Here is a 19,307-nt window from a genome sequence, read left to right as displayed (position 1 = left end):
AAAATTGTAAGTAGAAATTGGAGGAAAAAAAAGTTTGCACTTTGGGTTGTTTTTCAATAAATGTGCATAAATTGTCTGAATTCTTCTCTACCTAAATTTTTTTTTTAACCACAGGCCTAATACTTATTGTCTGTATTGTATCAATTTCAATCTCCTCACAATCTTCATAAACCCCCCACATGGTATTCTTTGTCTGCTGTCCTGTTTCCTTTCTGCCGTTGTGTTTGGCTTTACTTAATTTTCTCACGAGCCCATTGTGGTTCTTCCTGTAAAAGGCCCTGGTTCAAACTCTGGCCTCTTTTCCATCACAACGCTGCAATTATACTTCAGTGTCACACTGAGAGTTTGTGATAGAAATGATGTGAGCCACTGCCTTTTAAATATCATTAACTAACGCTAGCCTGCTAGATAACATTAGCTACCCAAGGCAGTAGGAGACACGTTAGATGGTGCCACCATACAGAGGTCTAGGAATTGTCAGTTACAAACATGAGTCTCTATGAGCTAGAGGCCTGCAAATACCAAGTGTCATTATAAATCCATTAGACATATGTTAAAGGATCCAGGGTCATTGCTTGGTGACTGTGTGTCTACACAGCATACTACTCAGAGTAACATACTCCCTGGACTTGTATAGGTATCCTTCAGTTTTGATGTAGCTCAGTGGCTTTATTGTACCGTATGGTGTCATTTGCCTGTTTATTCCCTTATGCAGTCAGACAAGATGGGACTGATTACTGAAGAATTAAGCCTTTATTGTGAATGGCAGAATCACGCAGACATTTATGAGAGCCAGGGACAGGTGTGCGTGCGCGCGTGTGTGTGTGTGCTTGTGGAAGCAGGCATGGTTAGCTACATAATAAATGGTGTTATTGACCCACGGAAGTTTGTCTTTACTTCCATTATTACAGTAGCTATAACCACATTGAAATTAAACAATGTTGATTATTTAAGAGCTGAATGGGGAGAACTTGTGAGATTGCAGTGTTGCCTTTTTCTAGTGGGGTGTTCTTACCATATTAAGTGCTCCTTTCTTTAAGTCACTTTGGGTAAAAGCATCAGCCAAATGCCTAAAGTGCAAATAGGTGAGTTTTGGTGCATGTATTAGATAATAAGCTTATGAGCAATGGGAATTACAGGGAAGTAAATGACTCTTGTATGTTAATTGGCACAGAAAAATATAAAGAGTGAAATATGCCCTGTGGGGTGTGTCTGACTACACTTCTCTAACATACAATACTCCTCTAAGCTTCACACTTGTCGCGAAAGAGCACCAACACTTTTGATTTAGTGTACTCTTTCAGGAGCGTTTTCAGCTCTGAGAGAGTGTGCCTGACAACTTTGTTCTCAGTGTTGCGAGCTATGGCCCCCCCGCTGCGGATGGGCTGGCCGTTGTTGTCCAGGCAGCAGTAGGCGTTCCAGATGTAGTCGGGGATGTTGACCCGATTGTTGATCAAGTTGTTTTTGGAAGGGATGGCGCCCACCAGCACGTAGGCCCGCCAGCACTTTGTGAGCACGTTTTTTTGCAGATTCGTCTCATACTCCTTCCAGGCCCCCTGGTTCAGCATGCGGTTCTGTGGCACCACGTTGGTGAGTGTAAACGTGGCACTACGACTGTCCCCTGCAGGAAGGGGGAAGCACAGAGAGAGAGAGAGATAGAGAGAGAGAGAGAGAGAGAGAGAGAGAGATAAAAGATATAGAGAGAGATGGAGGATCATTTTTAGGGGATGCTGCTTTCTTAAAAGTACATTCTCTAAATATCCGTTTCACAACTGTAATGTTCTACCTCAGGGTACTGCTCTCAAGACAACAAACCTGGTTTGAATAGCATTAGTAACACAATGCACAGCTGACCATACTCAATTCACTCTTAGAGACCCAATAACCAGTTTGGCAGGTCTGCTGGAATAAAAAACCAGCAAAAAAAGCAGAACTGAATGCTTGTCTGAGTCACAGGCATCCTAGTTTTCTTATTGTCTCTGTTTGCCATTATTTGCCATTTTTTGTGTGAACATCCCCTCAGAACTCCTTCAGCCACAGTATAAAAACCAAACAGAACATACAGAGAAAGAATATAATGGAGATTTTTGTATAGTATGCATTAGTAGAGAGGTCGAACGTTCTGCCTGCAATGTTATCACAATGGGAGTTCCATGTACAAACATAAAACAAAATTGGCATCTGGGCTCACTTAAACAGGTAATTTGACAAGGAAATATACAAAATTGGAGTAGATAGAGCAATTAAATAATTTAAAGAGGGCACTGATAGTTCAGCGATATTATTTTTTTTACTTTAGAAATCAGGAAACTTGACTCTTTATGAGCATTTGTGCCTGCACTTAATGCTTCACCAAAATGAATGGGGTCATTATAAAAAATCTAACCACGTTGAAGGCATTACTACTCACCACATTAGTTCACCACTGAACTCACTGTGAAATGTTTAAAATATGAATTGGTTATTAGTTATTGATACGTTCGTATATTTAGGTGTCCTCAAAATGTTACAGCTGCCAGTGTCCTGAGGGCCATTTCAGAAGCGATCTGGCACAAAAAAAAAAAACGACCCTCGCTATCAAAATAACCCCAGAAGGGATTTTGTTTTGCTGAAATGAAATGTTATTCAAATTGTAGCCAATCCCTGTCTTGACATCATCCTGACTGTTCAATTCCGATTTGTCCAAATTATGCCGATGAAGAGGCCCTATAAAATGTTTTCTGGCATGTCTAGACAGCTAAGCCTTGATTGAACAATGATGTTTTAATATGTATTTCTTTGTCAAGGTCTTATCTACATTGTGGTATAAAGCATTTGAGTTTTACAAATGGGTGTTTTTTGTAATTACGGTGCAAAGGAGACATGCACAGCCCTCTGGAATCCGAATCCTCTGCAGATAGAATAGTATTCCATTGGCACCTATAACGTGCTGCTAGTGTATTAATTCTGGTGGCCAAGTCACCAGGAAAACTCGTTCGAACAACACAATCCTTACATGCACGTCTTCGTCAAGGCCTTATGTACATTGTGGTGTGAAGAATTTAGGTTACGAATGGGTGTTTTTTGTAATTACGTTTAAAATGAGACGTACGCCGTCTATGGATTCCAAATCTCCAACAATTCGAATAGCCACAGTTAGCTATGACCTGTTGCCAGTTTACATGTTTTCTGGTGGCTAAGTCGCCAGGAAAACTCATTTGAACAACAATATTTTGACATACATATTTTTTCTCCAAGATGGTGTCTACAGTATGGTATAAAGGATTTTAGTTTTACGAATGGGTGTTTTGTTTTTATTAGGGTGAAATTGGGGACATGAGCCTGGTCGATTCCAGTCCCCAACTGCAATGGAATTTTGAAGCCACGGGGCCACTGTTTGAAACTGAGACATTTTGGAACATATTGCGTTTTGAGAGTCATTCATTCATTCATTCATTCATTCATTCATTCATTACCTTAATTTAACCAGATAGGTCATTGAGAACACATTCTCTTTTACAGTGAGGACCTGGCCGAGAGGGTACACACTTTTCATTAAATGACGCATCCCATAACAATACATACCAGTCACTGCGTACAGTATATTTGTTTTACTGTACGGATACCACAAAATATTGGTTCATGTTGTTGAAGGAACATGGATAACCCCACCCCCAAAATTCGCACAGGTGATGATGCGTTTCCCTCCAACGACAGTGATTACATTCGGAGCGAAGCGACTAATTTTTAAAATCGTATTATAGGAAACAACAGTTATATTCTGGCAAATTAGCGATTTATATGTTGTTATTTCACTATACTGTATCATTTATGACATTATGCATGAAGAATAAACTGTCAAAATATGTTTTCTGAAAGATCCCCAAAACAGGTTTGACCTTCCTAGCATTAGACCCAAGGTATGAGGATGTATTACCTGAGTGGTGTCCATTTGGATTGAGGTGCCCCCGGTCATAGATAGACCCTTTGTAGTCCTCATCGAGAGACTGATTCTTACCGAAGTCCCCCGTGTGGTTGATTGCGAGGTCCTCCTCGACCTCCATCTCTGCATTCCAGCTCCTGTCCACAAGCTGTGAAACAGCACTGCAGTCAGACCACTGTGTGTATGTGTGTATGTGTGTACGTGTGTGTGTGTGTGTGCGTGCATGCATGCACATGTGTGTGTGCGCGCGTGCGTGTTTGAGAGTGTATTTTTTAATTTTCATGTGTGTAAGATGGTGTCTGGTAATCTGCAAAGCCATTTCTTCAGATAAATGAGGCTCTTGGTGTTGAATCCACCACCAGGAGTGTGATGCTTATGAAAATATCACAGAGAGGAGTGTGACGCTGCAGCAGAGCTGCTGAAGTACGTGGGGAGGAAGGTCACCGTAAGTCTTCCTCAGTACTCACCTGTGGCTCTATATACCAGTAATCCTCGCGACCGCTGTCGTCGCCGGTCTGAAAGCGGTAGGCGGAGTAGACGGGGATGCGGTGGTTCTTGTTGTACAGCGTGGCGAAGTGGTAGTGGTTGTTGAAGCGCTGACACAAACAGGCGGTGTTAGGACTGTTAGGATTAGCCACGTCCCACTTGGGCACCATGCGCTTGTAGAAGAAGTCCAGGCACTGCTCGTTGCTCTCGAAGCTTTTAACTACCTCCCCCCTCAGGGGGGGCAGGTGTGCCAAGACAAGGAAGCACAACGCTGCCAAGACCTGCATCTGAGCAGTGGAATTCAGAGAACCAGTTTAGCAGAATTCTGAGCACTTTACCTGTAGCACACAGTTCCACAGCAGAGTCAGGATTTGGGGCAGACTGGTCCTCTTCTTATATTGGTTCCTTCTTATCAGCCTTGATACACTATTTGCATATCTCCCTTTCTCCCTCCCCTTTTTCCTCTCCCTATTTCATTGACCAAGGTCAGCAGGTAGATCCAAAATAACATTTTGGCTTGCATACAAACTAGTGTGTGCATAGATGTGTGCATGCTTGTGTTTGCCAGTACCCATACCACCACGCACTCTGCTCCTGCCGACTGGCTGAAGCTAAGCAAGTGTGGGCTTGGTTAGTACTTGGATGGGAGACCACCAGGGAATACTGAGTTGCTGCTGGAAGTGGTGTTGGTGAGCCAGCAGGGGGCAATCTTCCCTCTGGTCAAATAAACTCCAATGCCCCAGTGCAGTGACGGGGACACTGTGCTGTAGGAGATGCCATCTTTTGGATGAGATGTTAAACCGAGGTCCTGACTCACTGTGGTCATTAAAGATCTCGTGACACTATTCTCAAAAAGTAGGAGATTCCCAGGTGTCCTGGCTAAAGTCCCAGATCTGGTTCTTGCAATAACTTGCCACGTAATCATTCCCCGATTTAATTGGCTAAAAAAAATATTCTCCCCCTCCAGTGGAGCTGCTCATTGGCCAACAGTAGGGGATTGTGGTTGTACTGGGCAGCTCCCAGGTGTGAATGTGTATGAGTGTGAAGCAGGGCATTCCTGCAAAAGAGCATCTGTGCTCAGCGAACCTACCCTGGGTAAATAAAGGTTAAATAAAAAATTTAAAAAAGTTTGTGTGAGTGTGTGTATATGTGTATATAAACCCATATTGGGCATTTATAACCTCTCCAGCATTTCAGAATAGTCAGGTAGACAGGTAGACAAAACGGCCACTGTGTTACATTCACAGATGCTTTTATCAGTAACTGCATATCCAGTAAGTTCCCAGTAATGTTTGGGACACAGATATTTTTCTTCTTCTCTTGGCTCTACACTCCACAATATTAGATTTGTAATCAAATAATTCACATGTGGTTAAAGTGCAGATTCTCAGCTTTTAAAGGGTATTTTTTAAAATACATTTTGGTTTCACCATGTAGAAATTACAGAACTTTTAATACATCATCCCCCATTTTAAGGCACCATAATGTTTGAGACAAATAGCTTCACAGGTGTTTCTGATTAGTCAGGTGTGGTCAATTGCTTCCTTAGTGTACGTATAAGAGAGCTTCCACTATCTAGTTTTGATTCTAGGCTTTTGACTGCCTTTGGAGTCTGTTATTGCTGTTTTTCAATATGAGGACCAGTTGATGGCCACATAATTTTCATCATAATGAAGAAAAACTCCCAAACATCTGATTGACAGATCAGAAACACTCTTCAGGAGGCAGGCATGGATGTGTTAGTGACTACTGTCCACAGAAGACTTTGTAAACAGAACTACAGAGGCCACACTGCACGATGAAAACCACTAGTTAGCCACAAAAACAGTTTGCTAAGTATCTGAAAGGGCCTGCAGAATTCTGGAAAAACATCTTGTGGGCAGAGGAGACCAAGATTGACTTGTATCAGAATAATGGTAAGCTCAAAAAAGTGTAGAGGCCAAAAAGAACTGCCCAAGATCCAAAGCACTGCCCCCCCCCCCCCCCCCACCCCACCCTCCATTTGTGAAACTTGATGGGTGCGTTATGGTTTTGGCATGTATGGCTGTCACAGATACTGGCTCACTTCAATTCAATTCAATTTTTTGTATCGCGCTTTTTACAGAGAACTGTCACAAAGACACTTTACAGAGTAGCAAGGCAGGAGACAGAGCAAATAGAGCAAAACCAGGCCTGAACCCCCGAATAGCAAGTATATGAGGTAAAAATGGTGGCGAGAAAAAACTCCCCGATGAGAATAAATCTGGAGAGGAACCCGGCTATAGAGGGGGAGCCCATCCTCCACTGGCCTGCCTGGTGTAAATTAGCAGTAGAATGTAATGAAGCAGAAATGCTACAAGGGATCTATCACTGCAAATAAAATGGGTTAAGTGGGTTACAGTTGAGGTGATAGCTAACAGGAATAATATTATACCAAATGGTATAGTTCAGTAAAGTGCCCTTGTCATCATTGAAGATGTAACTGCTGATAGCATCCGATGAATTAATTTGAAGCATCTTACCTGCTCAAGTTCAAACAAATGCCTCCAAACTCATTGGTTGATGCTAAGTTTTTTTAAGCTAAAAACTGGAAAGTTCTGGTCAAGTCATTCACCAAATCTGAATACAATTGAACACATATTTTATATGTTGAAGAGAAACTTTAAAGCAACTAGCCCTCGAAACAAGCAGGAGCTAAAGATGGCCGCAGTACAAGCTTTGCAGAACATCACTAGAGAAGGTACTCAGTACCTGGTAATGTCTATCGGTCACAGATTTCAAGCAGTCATTCCATGCAAGGGATATGCAAACATTATGGTTCCCTGAAATGGGAGGGGGTTTGGAAGCTGTATGTATAATTTCTACATTGTGAAACCAAAATGTATAAAAATACCCTTTAATAAAAGCTGAGCATCTGCACTTTAACCATGTGTGAATTGTTTAAATTGTGGAGTACAGATCCAGTTCAAGAAAAAGAAAATATGCATTTGTCCCAAACATTATGGAGCTCACTGTCGGCTTATAGTGTGTTATGTCAGTGTTGATGCAGGAAGTGATACTGCCATGACATAACACGCAACACACACCACTGAAAAAAGCACTACACACTAACAATCACAAACGTCTATGTTGTTCCAGTGAAGAAGTTATGTACTGCTTAGGAAGGACGACTCATATAAAATGTTTAATTTTTTATTTGATTAATATTTGGTCATATACTGTGCCATTCATAAGGTTTGGGACAAAACTCATTCTCAGCTTTTATTAAAGGGTATTTTTTATACATTTTGGTTACAATATGTAGAAATTACAGCACCTTTTATACATAGCCCCAAAAGCTAAGAATTTTCACTTGTGGCATACAATGCCAAATCAAGACAAAATACTATACACTACATTTCCGAAAGTATGTGGACGCCCCTTCTAATTAGTGGTTTATTTCAGCTACACCCATTGTAACAGATGCATAAAATGAAGTATACATCAGACCTGGGTAAAATACGTATTTGTTTTGGATTCAAATACTTTTCTGTGATCTGTTGATCTTGCCTGGTGTAATTGAACCTGCTAATGTGACCAGAAGGCAGGGTTTGCACTTTTTGAGAGTGTTTCATTGGTTCCAATACACCAGACAAGATCAGTAAATCGTAGAAAAGTATTTGAATCCAAAACAAATTTAACCCAAGTCTGGTAAACAGCTATGTAATCTCCATTGACAAACACTGGCAGTAGAATGGGTCATACTGGAGGGCTCAGTGACTTGCAACGTGGCACTGTCATAGGATACCACCTTTCCAACAAGTTAGCTCATGAAATTTCTGCCTTGCTAGAGCAGCCCTGTCAACTGTATGCGCTGTTATTGTGGCCCAAATAGTGCCAACTGTAAAGTTTGGTGGAGGAGGAATGGTCTGGGGCTGTTTTTCATCGTTTGGACTTGGCCCCTTAGTTCCAGTGAAGGGGAATCTTAATGCTACAGCATACAATGACATTCTAGAGAATTGTGCGCTTCCAACTTCGTTTGGGGAAGGCCCTTTCCTGTTTCAGCATTACACTGCCCATGTGCACAAAGCAAGGTCCGTACAGAAATGGTTTCTGAGTTTGGTGGGGAAGAACTTGACTGGCCTGCACAGAGCCCTGACTTCTACCTCATCAAACACCTTTGGGATGAATTGGAATTCTGATTGCAAGCCAAGCCTTATGCCCAGCATCAGAGCCCAACCTAACTAATGCTCTTGTAGCTGAATGGAAGCAAATCCCAGAAGAGTGGAGGCTGCAGAAAAGGGGGGTCCAACTCCATATTAATGCCCATGATTTTGGAATGAGATGTTCTACAAGTACATATGGGTGTGATGTTCAGGTGTCCACATACTTTTGGAAATGTAGTGTATGTATGTCTTTGTCGCAAATGTTATGGAGGGTGTTGTATTTCAGAGTTAATTATCCTACATAACACCCTACGTTACTCCTGATTGCCATACATAGTACACCTGCTGCCGTGCTACGTTTTTAAAGGACTAATGGACTGCGGACTTTAGGTTGGCCCAATAGTGATCCAATACCTAAGCTTTCCCCGAAAAGTGCTTTGTGTTGAAGACCCCCTCCTTGAATCACGCTAGATAGACTGCTACCCCAAGCCGATTTAAAAAATCTTAGAGATGACTTTCCTCAAAATAGCCTCCTTTGGTTTTAATTACAATTAAACAACTTTCCGAATTCCAGAAATCTATCCAATCATTTTGCAAAGTGGGAGGTGGAGGGGTGGGAGGGAGATAGAGTGGTGATTAAACTGAGTGAAATCTTATCTGCCTTAAGTTTTTTAAGACCACAGGTAGCCTAATACCATTGGCCTGTAGGACGAGTAAAATAGACACTAAAGTTGCAGGAAATATGGCGAAGAAGAAGGCTTTAGACTTAGATGTGTTGGGCTAAGTAAACATATTGTGCCATAAAGGTTATTCCCTGTGAGAAATTGGAAAGAAGCTTAAGATTTCCTGGTGCAGCATTCGGTACAAACTCGGAGTGGTCCAGCTGATGAGCAGTAATGTTAACAGGAGACCAGGAAGATCAAAAGGTAGAAGACAAATAACTTGTGATGTCTAACAAAAGAAACCGTCTTGAAACCACTGCACCACAAATACAAAATGACCTCAATGCAACTAGAGAGAAACTAGTTTCCCTGCCTGCAGTGAAATGGGGACTGCGATCTCTTGGTCTAAACGGATGTGTATCTGAAAAAGCCATTGCTATGTGCCGTTAACAAGAAAGAAAGTCCCCAGTGGGCCAAGCACCATCAACACAACTAAGAAAGATTGGAAAATGGCAGATGCACTTCCTTTTTGACCAGCTGATCGTAGCTGTTGATTCACTGTATTCAGTGGAATTCAACTAGCACTCCACCCACCTCCCACCACTCCAGCTCCCACTGTGCAGAACGAATGGATATGGACTTCCTATAATTTATTTAATTGTCATTAAAGCCAAAGGAGGCTATTTTGAGGAAAGTTGTGTCTTAGATTATTTTTAAGTAAAATTGTAAGTAGAAATTGGAGAAAAAAAAAGTTTGCACTTTGGTTTGTTTTTCAATAAATGTGCATAAATTGTCTGAATTCTTCTCTACCTAATTTTTTTTTTAACCACAGGCAGCCTAATACTTATTGTATCAATTTCAATCTCCTCACAATCTTCATAAACCCCCCACATGGTATTCTTCATCTACAGTCATGTTTCCTTTCTGCCGTTGTGTTTGGCTTTTCTTAATTTTCTCACAGGCCGATTGTGGTTCTTCCTGTAAATGGCCCTGGTTCAAACTCTTGCCTCTTTTCCATCGCAACGCTGCAATTATACTTCAGTGTCACACTGAGAGTTTGTGATAGAAATAATGTCAGCCACTGCCTTTTAAGTATCATTAACTAACGCTAGTCTGCTAGCTAACATTAGCTACCCAAGGCAGTAGGAGACACGTTAGATGGCGCCACCATACAGCGGTCTAGGAATTGTCAGTTACAAACATGAGTCTCTACGAGCTAGAGGCCTGCAAATACCAAGTGTCATTTTAAATCCATCAAACATATGTTAAAGGATCCAGGGTCATTACTTGGTGACTGTGTCTACACAGCATCCTACTCAGAGTAACATACTCCAGGGACTTGTATAGGTATCCTTCAGTTTTGATGTAGCTCAGTGGCTTTATTGTACCGTATGGTGTCATTTGCCTGTTTATTCCCTTATGCAATCAGACAAGATGGGACTGATTACTGAAGAATTAAGCCTTTATTGTGAATGGCAGAATCACACAGACATTTATGAGAGCCAGGGACAGGTGTGCGCGCGTGTGTGTGTGTGTGTGTGTGTGTGTGTGTGCTTATGGAAGCAGGCATGGTTATCTACATAATAAATGGTGTTATTGACCCACGGAAGTTTGTCTTTACTTCCATTATTACAGTAGCTATAACCACATTGAAATTAAACAATGTTGATTATTTAAAAGCTGAATGGGGAGTGAGATTGCAGTGTTGCCTTTTTCTAGTGGGGGTGTTCTTACCATATTAAGTGCTCCTTTCTTTAAGTCACTTTGGTTAAAGCATCAGCCAAATGCCTAAATTGCAAGTAGGTGAGTTTTGGTGCATGTATTAGATAATAAGCTTATGGGCAATGGGAATTACAGGGAAGTAAATGACTCTCATATGTTAACTGGCACAGAAACGTATAAAGAGGGAAATATGCCCTGTGGGGTGTGTCTGACTACTGTTTTATAACGTAAGTAATCCTTTTAGCTCTACAGTTGTTGAAAAAGAGCTCCCCCACTGGTGATTGGTACTGACTCAGGAACTTTTCCAGCTGTGATAGAGTGTGCCAGACAACTTTGTTCTTAGTGTTGTCAGCTATGGCCCCCCCGCTATGGATGGGCCGGCCGTTGTTGTCCAGGCAACAGTAGGCGTTCCAGATGTGGTCGGGGACATTAACCCGCTTGGTGTTGTTCTTGATGATCCAGTTGTTAGCGGAAGGGATGGCGCCCACCAGCACGTAGGCCTGCGCGCACTTTTTGAAGTTTTTTTGCAGATCCTTCTCATACTTGTTCCAGGCCTTCTGGTTCAGCATGCGGTTCTGTGGCACCACGTTGGTGAGTGTGAACGTGGCATTACGACTGTCCCCTGCAGGAAGGGGGGAGCACAGAGAGAGAGAGAGAGAGAGAGAGATAAAAGATATAGAGAGAGATGGAGGATCAGTTTTAGGGGATGCTACTTTCTTAGAAGTACGTTCACTCAATATCCGTTTCACAACTGTAATGTTCTACCTCAGGGTACTGCTATCAAGACAACAAACCTGATTTGAATAGCATTAGTAACACAATGCACAGCTGACCATACTCAATTCACTCTTAGGGACCCAATAACCAGTTGGGCAGGTCTGCTGGAATCAAAATCCAGCAGAAAAAGCAGAACTGAATTCTGCCATTCCCTCATTACTCCTTCATCCACAGTATAAAAACCAAACAGAAACTACTGAGAAAGACTACAGTGGATACAGTAATGGAGACGTTTGTAGCTTGGATCAGGCCCGAGGCATGGGGCTGTATTACCTGCATGGTGTCCGTTTGGGTTGAGGTGTCCGCGGGTATACGTGGAGTTTATGTAGTCCTCGTAAAGAGCCTGCCACTCACCGAGGTACACCCCCGGGTGCTCCTTCCTGAGACAGAACGATGTCTGCATCTCCGCACTCCAGTTCTGATGCACAAGCTGTGAAACAGTACTCCAGTCAAACCATTGTTTGTGTGTGAGCATATGTATATATGTATATGTGCGTTAGTGGGGGGGGGGGGGGTGTTATGTGTGTCTCTGTGTGGGTGTGTGTATGTGTGTGTTCAGTTTTTTCATGTGTGTGAGGTGGTGTTTGGTAGTCAGGCACTTCTTTTTTTTTTAATTTTATGGGCTTTTCAGCTTTATTGGACAGGACAGTTTAAAGACACAGGAAGAGGGAGGGACGTGCGACAAAGGTCGCACGGTCGGATTTGAGCCGCCAACGTCGTGGCTCGTAATAAGCATGCGGACAGTGCTCTACAGCAACGCCACGAGACACCTCCCTGGTAATCAGGCATTTCTAAAGATAAATGAGCCTCTTGCTGGTGTTGAATCCACCATCTGTGCCATGCATCACTTTGCATGTATTAAAAAACCTCATTAAAAGACTATTTCCACAAATTCAGTTTTTGAAAATGTGAGACACGTTGTCCCCAAGGATCATTTGAAGTGAACATGAAATAAAATAGGGCTGCACGGTGGTGCAATGGGTAGCATGTTCTCCCTGTGTCTGTGTGGGTTTCCTCCCACAGTCCATAGACATACCGGTAGGTGGGTTGGAGACTCTAAATTGCCCATAGGTATGAGTGTGTGAGTAAATGGTGTGCGTGCCCTGCGATAGATTGGCAGCTTGTCCAGAGTATATTCCTGCCTCTTGCCCAATGCACGCTATGATAGGCTCCTGCGACCCTGCTTAGGATAAGCGGTTATAGCTAATGGATAGATGGATAAAATAAAATAAATGCAATACTTTTCACATATGTATGTGTTATATTTGTTTTAATAATCCTTGTGCTCCTGATAACCCCTTTTCAGTCCTCTGTCAGCTTTTCCATCTCCTGTATATTCAGTAGTTTTTTTTAACTTTCCCCGAAAGACTTAACAGCTTAACAGAAAATGAAAAAGAATGCTGTGTTTTTTTGTTGCTTAGAGTACTTCCTCTTTTTGAAGACCATTCATTGGCTTTTTATAGGATTTGTTAGCTACGGAAGCTCTAGACTTGCCTGTGTCTCAGAATCTGAAATTGGGATGTTTTTTATCGCTGGCTTGTGAGGATATCGCTGAGAGGAGTGTGACGCTGCGTGAGGCTGAACAGCTGAACTAAGCTGGGAGGAAGGTCGCTGTGAGTCTTCCTCTGTGCTCACCTGTGGCTCCACAAACCAACGATTTGGACGACCGCCACCATTGCTGGTCTGAAAGAGGTAGGCGGAGTAGATGGGGATGCGGTGGTACGTGTCGTACAGCGTGGCGAAGTGGTAGTGGTTGTTTAAGCGCTGACACAAACGGGTGGCGTTAGGATTGGCCGCGCCCCACTTGGGCACCTTTTCCTTGTAGAAGAAGTCCAAGCACTGCTCGACGTCCTGGAAGCTTTCTACTACCTCCGCCCTCAGGGGGTACAGATGCGCCAACACAAGGAAGCACAACGCTGCCAAGACCTGCATCTGAGCCAGTGGAATTCAGAGAACCAGTTTAGCAGAATTCTGAACACTTTACCTGTAGCACACAGTTCCACAGCAGGTAGCCACATGGCTTGCGTACAAACATGTATGCTTGCTTGTGTGTGTGTATGTGTGTGTTTGTGTATGAAGATGTTTGTGTGTGTGTGTGTGTGTGTGTGTGTCTCTGTGTGACTGTTTAGACGTGTGCATCTGTGTGTGTGTGTGTGTAAGTCTATACTGTATGTGTGTATATGTGCATCTGCGTATGTGCATACATGTGTTTGTGTGTAGATATGTGCATACGTGTGTGTATGTGTTGTGTGTGTTTGTCATGTACTGATTAGGAAGGACCATTCATAGAAAATGTTTCATTTTTTATCTTATTAATATGTAATCGTATATGGTGCCCTTCATAATATTTGCGACAAAGCAGATGCTCAGCTTTAATTAAAGGATATTTTTATACAGTTTGGTTTCACCATGTAGAAATTACACCACTTTTTATACATAGCCCCCAAAGCTGAGAATCTGCACTTGAACCACATGTGAATTGTCTGGTTACACAAATTGTGGAGTACAAAGCCAAATCGGGAACAAATGTGTCTTTGTCCCATATGTTATGGCGGTAATCAGGGGTAATGTTATACATTACCCCTGATTACCATACATAGTATAGCATTTGTAGCAACTATATCCGAATAGCGCTTTGTGCTGAAGACCCCTCCTTGAATCACGCTAGATAGACCGCTACCCAAGCCGACTCACCTTAGTCCACTCCCAGGGCCCAATCCAACACATCTCGCCTGCTCTATATGTAGAGGAGTGAATACTGATGCTAAGTGTGGATCCAACCCTAGTATAGAGATCAGGCCTTTACTTCACTGGTAATGGGCTCTGCTTCTAACTCCTTTAAGCTCCTGTGAGATCTATACTCATTTAAAAAATTCTACAGAATTCAAAGCGACCTATTGACCCAAGTTTTTGGTTCGAAATACATATGAGTAAAGTTTATTTGAGCTCCCTCTCACACAATTGCAGTTAGCTAGGTGTTATGCACCTTACTGGTTCTTTTGGTTATATATGTGCTCCCTGCCCAGGGAATATAACTCTAGCTGAGCATGTTACTAAGAATCTAAAAATATAAAGGAATCATACAGACACTAAAAGAAACCCCCCCACTGTTTCTCACCTTTGTTTGGTCTCACTGTTGGAATGGGTTGGTACTCAGAGAAAAAGGCTGGTGTTGATCAGAAGTGTGTCTCCAAAAATCTGCCAAAAATCTCCCCCCTCACAGCCTTTTACATCCTTCCTTGACCCCTTTCTTCAAGCCACGCCCTTGGGCGGGTGATGCTGAAGTTTAGGGGAGTGGACTGTTGTTTGTCGCACGGAGAGAGAGAGATGGCACCCACAGCAACACAAAACCAAATAAACAAACGCCTTCACCCTTCCCCCTCACTGAGCAAGAACATAAACAAACAAAGCAAACAAAAATAACAACGACAAAGAAAGTAAGACTGAGTAGCAGCTTTTCAGCTCGCCCCTCATAGCTGGCTCAAAGCTCCTCCAGCTTTTCAGTGGCGGGTTTTCTTCCTTCTTCAAGAACGCGCTCTCTCGGTTTGTACTCCCTGTCTCAGCTCGGAACTGTGGAGAGGAACACACCTTTAAGGACCTGGGCTGATTGCAACCCAGGCATGTGTGCTCTCTCCACCAGTCCATGGAGAGGTCATTTTTAGGGGAAAACCAGCTGGAAAAGCGGAACCGAACGCCTGTCTGAGTCACAGGCATCCTAGTTTTCTTATTGCCTCTGTTTAGCATTATTTGCCATTTTTTGTGTGAACATCCCCTCAGAACTCCTTCAGCCACAGTATAAAAACCAAACAGAACATACAGAGAAAGACTATAATGGAGATTTTTGAATAGTATGCATTAGACTCAAGGTATGAGGATGCATTACCTGAGTGGTGTTCTGGACTGAGGTGCATACATGCACACACGGACACACGCACGCACGCACGCACACACAGTAATCTGACAGCAGTGCTCTTAAAAATCTGCTACCAAAATCCTGCACCTTAAACCAAGAACTCACAGTGTTTTTTTCCTTTTCCACCCCTTCCTTCAAATCACTCTTACCTTTCCTTTATGACTTCAGGATCAACTTCTGCATTTACAAAGTGCATACAGTACAGTCCAAAGGTGTTAGGCCAGATTCCAGAAATCTATCCAATCATTTTGCAAAGTTCGAGGTGGAGGGGTGGGAGGGAGATAGAGTGGTGATTAAATTGAGTAAAGTCTTATCTACCTTAAGTTTTTTAAGACCACAGGTAGCCTATACCATTGGCCTGTAGGGCGAGTAAAATAGACACTAAAGTTTCAGGAAATATGGCAAAGAAAAAGGCGTTAGACTTAGATGTGTTGGGCTAAGTAAACATATTGTGCCAAAAAGGTTATTCCCTGTGAGAAACTGCAAAGAAGCTTAAGATTTCCTGGTGCAGCGTTTGGTACACAGTCAGAGTTGTCCAGCTGATGAGCAGTAATGTTAAAAGGAGAAGTCCAGGAAGATCAAAAGGTAGAAGACAAATAACTTGAAACCACTGCACCACAAATACAAAAAGACCTCAATGCAACTAGAGAGAAACTAGTTTCCCTGCCTGCAGTGAAATGGGGACTACGATCTCTTGGTCTAAACGGATGTGTATCTGAAAAAGCCATTGCTATGTGCCGTTAACAAGAAAGAAAGTCTCCAGTGGGCCAAGCACCATGAGCACTGTACTAAGAAAGACTGGGAAATGGCAGATACACTTACTTTATGACCAGCAGATCGTAGTTGCTGATTCACTGTAGTACTGTTCACAAGTTTAGCTAGCGCTCTACCTCCCTCTCACCTCTCCAGCTCCCACTGTGGATAGACTTCCTATAATTTATTTAATTGTCATTAAAGCCAAAGGAGGCTATTTTGAGGAGAGTTGTGCCTTAGTTTTTTTTTTTTAAAGTAAAACGGATCTTTTTGTTTTATTGTAACTATTGGAAACTGGAAATTGGAAAAAAATGTTTGGTTTGTTTGTAAAATGTTTTTTTCAATTTGTTTTTTAAATGTGCATAATTTAACTGAATTCTTTTCTACCTAACATAAAATTAAAAAACAAAACACAGGCAGCCTAATACTTACTGCCTGTATTGTATCAATTTCAATCTCCTCACAATCGAATGCCCTTGCAGTTGGCTTTTCTGTGCATTTCTTATCTTCATTTTCACACTGGCCGCTTGTGGTTCTATCTGTTTATAGTTGCTTGAGCTGCTTCTTCGTCTTCCTGTGTCGATATCTGCAGAGAAACTTAACAGTTTCAGTTAGACTCACACAATAATTTGTTAAAGCATCTCCAATTCAGTTCTTCACCATGCGTCACCACTAGAATCTTCATAGGGGCACCTAAGAAATAGAAGGGGAAAAGTTCAAGGGTTCTTAAATATTTTTTATTTTTTCTTCAGTCTGTTAGTCTTACTCCACATTAGATGGTACCAGGAACAGAGGGGCCCAGCTGTCATGTTATCAGGAGAAGACCAGGTATATCAAAGGGCAGAATAAAAATGACTTGTGATGTTTAGCAAAAGAAACCATCTTAAAACTGCACCACAACTACAGGAAGAAATTAATGCAACTAGCTAGAAACTTGTTTCCCTGACTACAGTGAAATGGGGACTACGACCTCTTGGTCTAAACGGATGTGTATCTGAAAGAGCCCTTGATATGTGCTGTTAACAAGAAAAAAAGACTCCAGTGGGCCAAGCACCATCAACACGACTAAGAAAGATTGGGAAATGGCAGATACACTTCCTTTTTGACCAGCTGATCATAGCTGCTGATTCACTGTATTCAGTGAAATTTAACTAACGTTCCACCCCCCTCCCACCATTTGAGCTCCCACTGTGCAAAACGAATGGATAGACTTCCAATAATTTATTTAATTGTAATTAAAGCCAATGGAGGCTAGTAAAACTCATCTTTTTGTGGTATCGTAAGTATTGAAAATTGGAAGAAAAAAGATTTGCACTTGGGTTTGTTTTTCAAATGTTTTTTTCTAATTGTTTTTTTAAATGTGCACAAATTAACTGTGTTCTTTTCTACCTAAAACAAAAAATAAATAAAAAACCACAGGCAGCCTAATACTTATTGCCTGTATTGTATCAAGTTCCATCTCCTCACAATCTAACGCCCCTGCAGTTGGCTTTTCTGTGCTTTTCTTATCTTCATTTTCACACTGGCCACTTGTGGTTCTTCTCTGGAAGGAGCACAGCCACTGTGTTGTTCCTTCTCAAGATGCGCAGATGCTTTCATGACTTCTGCCTTCTGCTTAGCTTCGTCCACTGCCGGTTCTTCTTCCTCCTCTGTGTTTGGCCATTTATGGAGATAATCACTTTTTAAAGGCCCTGGTTCAAACTCAGGCCTCTTTTCCATCACAACCCTGTAATTATACTTCAGTGTCACTGATAGGTTGTGATAGAAATGATGTGTGCCTCTGCGTTTTAAATATCATTAACTATTGCTAGTTAACATTAGCTACCCAAGGCAGTAGGAGATAGCATGCTAGATAGGGAGTTGAGTTAGTTTACTTTTAGCTATAAATGGTAAATTGACTGCATTTATATAGCACTTTTATCCAAAGCGCTTTACAGTTGATGCCTCTCACTCACCAGAGCAGTTAGGGGTTAGGTGTCTTGCTCAGGGACACTTCGACACACCCAGGGCGGGGATCGAACCGGCAACCCTCCGACTGCCAGACAACCGTTCTTATGTCCTGAGCTATGTCGCCCCTGACATAGCTCAGGACATAGTTACAAATAGGAGCTATAGTTACAAATAGGATTGTGCATTGCTAACTTAATAGCCTGCTATCTGTAATTGTATCATCTTCGTCACCAGATCTGCATTCCCAACACTTCTGTTACATTCCAGTTAAATGTAAAAAAAAGACAGAAACATGCACCCATGTCTAAGTACTGACTAAGGCCAAAATAGGTTATCGTCACAGTATGAGACTTGGCCTGGATGGACTAAGAGTACTGGGCCAGTCTTGTTTAATGTCGGGAGAGATAGTGCCATCTACATTTCAGCATAGCAGTGCTGGGTCCTCTTGGTATGGGCGGCTGACAGCGGGTCTATGGTTGCAGTGGAACACAATCAAGCGAGATGGCAGTCATTTCCACCCTGCTGCACCGTGTGGTTGATGAATATGTGGTTCTATCTGTTTATAGTTGCTTGAGCTGCTTCTTCGTCTTCCAGTGTCGATTTCTGCAGAGAAACCTAACAGTTTCAGTTAGATGCATACAATAATTTTTTAAAGCATCTCCAATTCAGTTCTTCATCACGCATCACCCCTAGAATCTTCATAGGGGCACCTACAAATTAGGAGGGGAAAAGTTTGAGACTTCCAATAATTAATTTAATTGTAATTAAAGCCCAAGAAGGCTATTTCTATGAGGAGAGTTGTGTCTTAGTTTATTTTTAAGTAAAACTCATCTTTTTGTGTTATTGTAAGTAGACATTGGAAAAAAAATGTTTGCCCTTTGGTTTGTTTTTCAAATGTTTTTTCAAATTGTTTTTTAAATGTGCATAAATTAACTGAATTCTTCTCTACCTAAATTTTTTTTTAAAAGACCACAGGCAGCCTAATACTTATTGCGTGT

The 19,307-nt window shown here is 42.0% G+C and overlaps 2 protein-coding genes across 3 annotated transcripts in view; one reads left to right on the top strand and one right to left on the bottom strand.

Moving 5' to 3' along the window:
- The window catches only part of bace1 (beta-secretase 1), a 130,752-nt gene that overhangs the window by 13,362 nt on the left and 98,083 nt on the right, over positions 1 to 19,307 (top strand). The window lies entirely within an intron of this gene.
- LOC118209311 (endonuclease domain-containing 1 protein-like) lies at positions 735 to 14,906 on the bottom strand. Its single transcript, XM_035384539.1, has 4 exons — positions 14,812 to 14,906; positions 4,390 to 4,695; positions 3,917 to 4,070; positions 735 to 1,621 (listed from the first exon to the last, which is right to left on the bottom strand). Exons 2-4 carry the CDS (start codon positions 4,693 to 4,695, stop codon positions 1,245 to 1,247), a joined length of 837 nt encoding a protein of 278 aa, XP_035240430.1. The 5' UTR covers positions 14,812 to 14,906; the 3' UTR covers positions 735 to 1,244.

This window comes from Anguilla anguilla, chromosome 12 (genome assembly GCF_013347855.1).
Source record: "Anguilla anguilla isolate fAngAng1 chromosome 12, fAngAng1.pri, whole genome shotgun sequence".
Lineage (NCBI taxonomy): Eukaryota > Metazoa > Chordata > Actinopteri > Anguilliformes > Anguillidae > Anguilla > Anguilla anguilla.
Note: the sequence above shows the minus strand (reverse complement) of the source record. Positions and strands in the feature narration are given on the sequence as shown.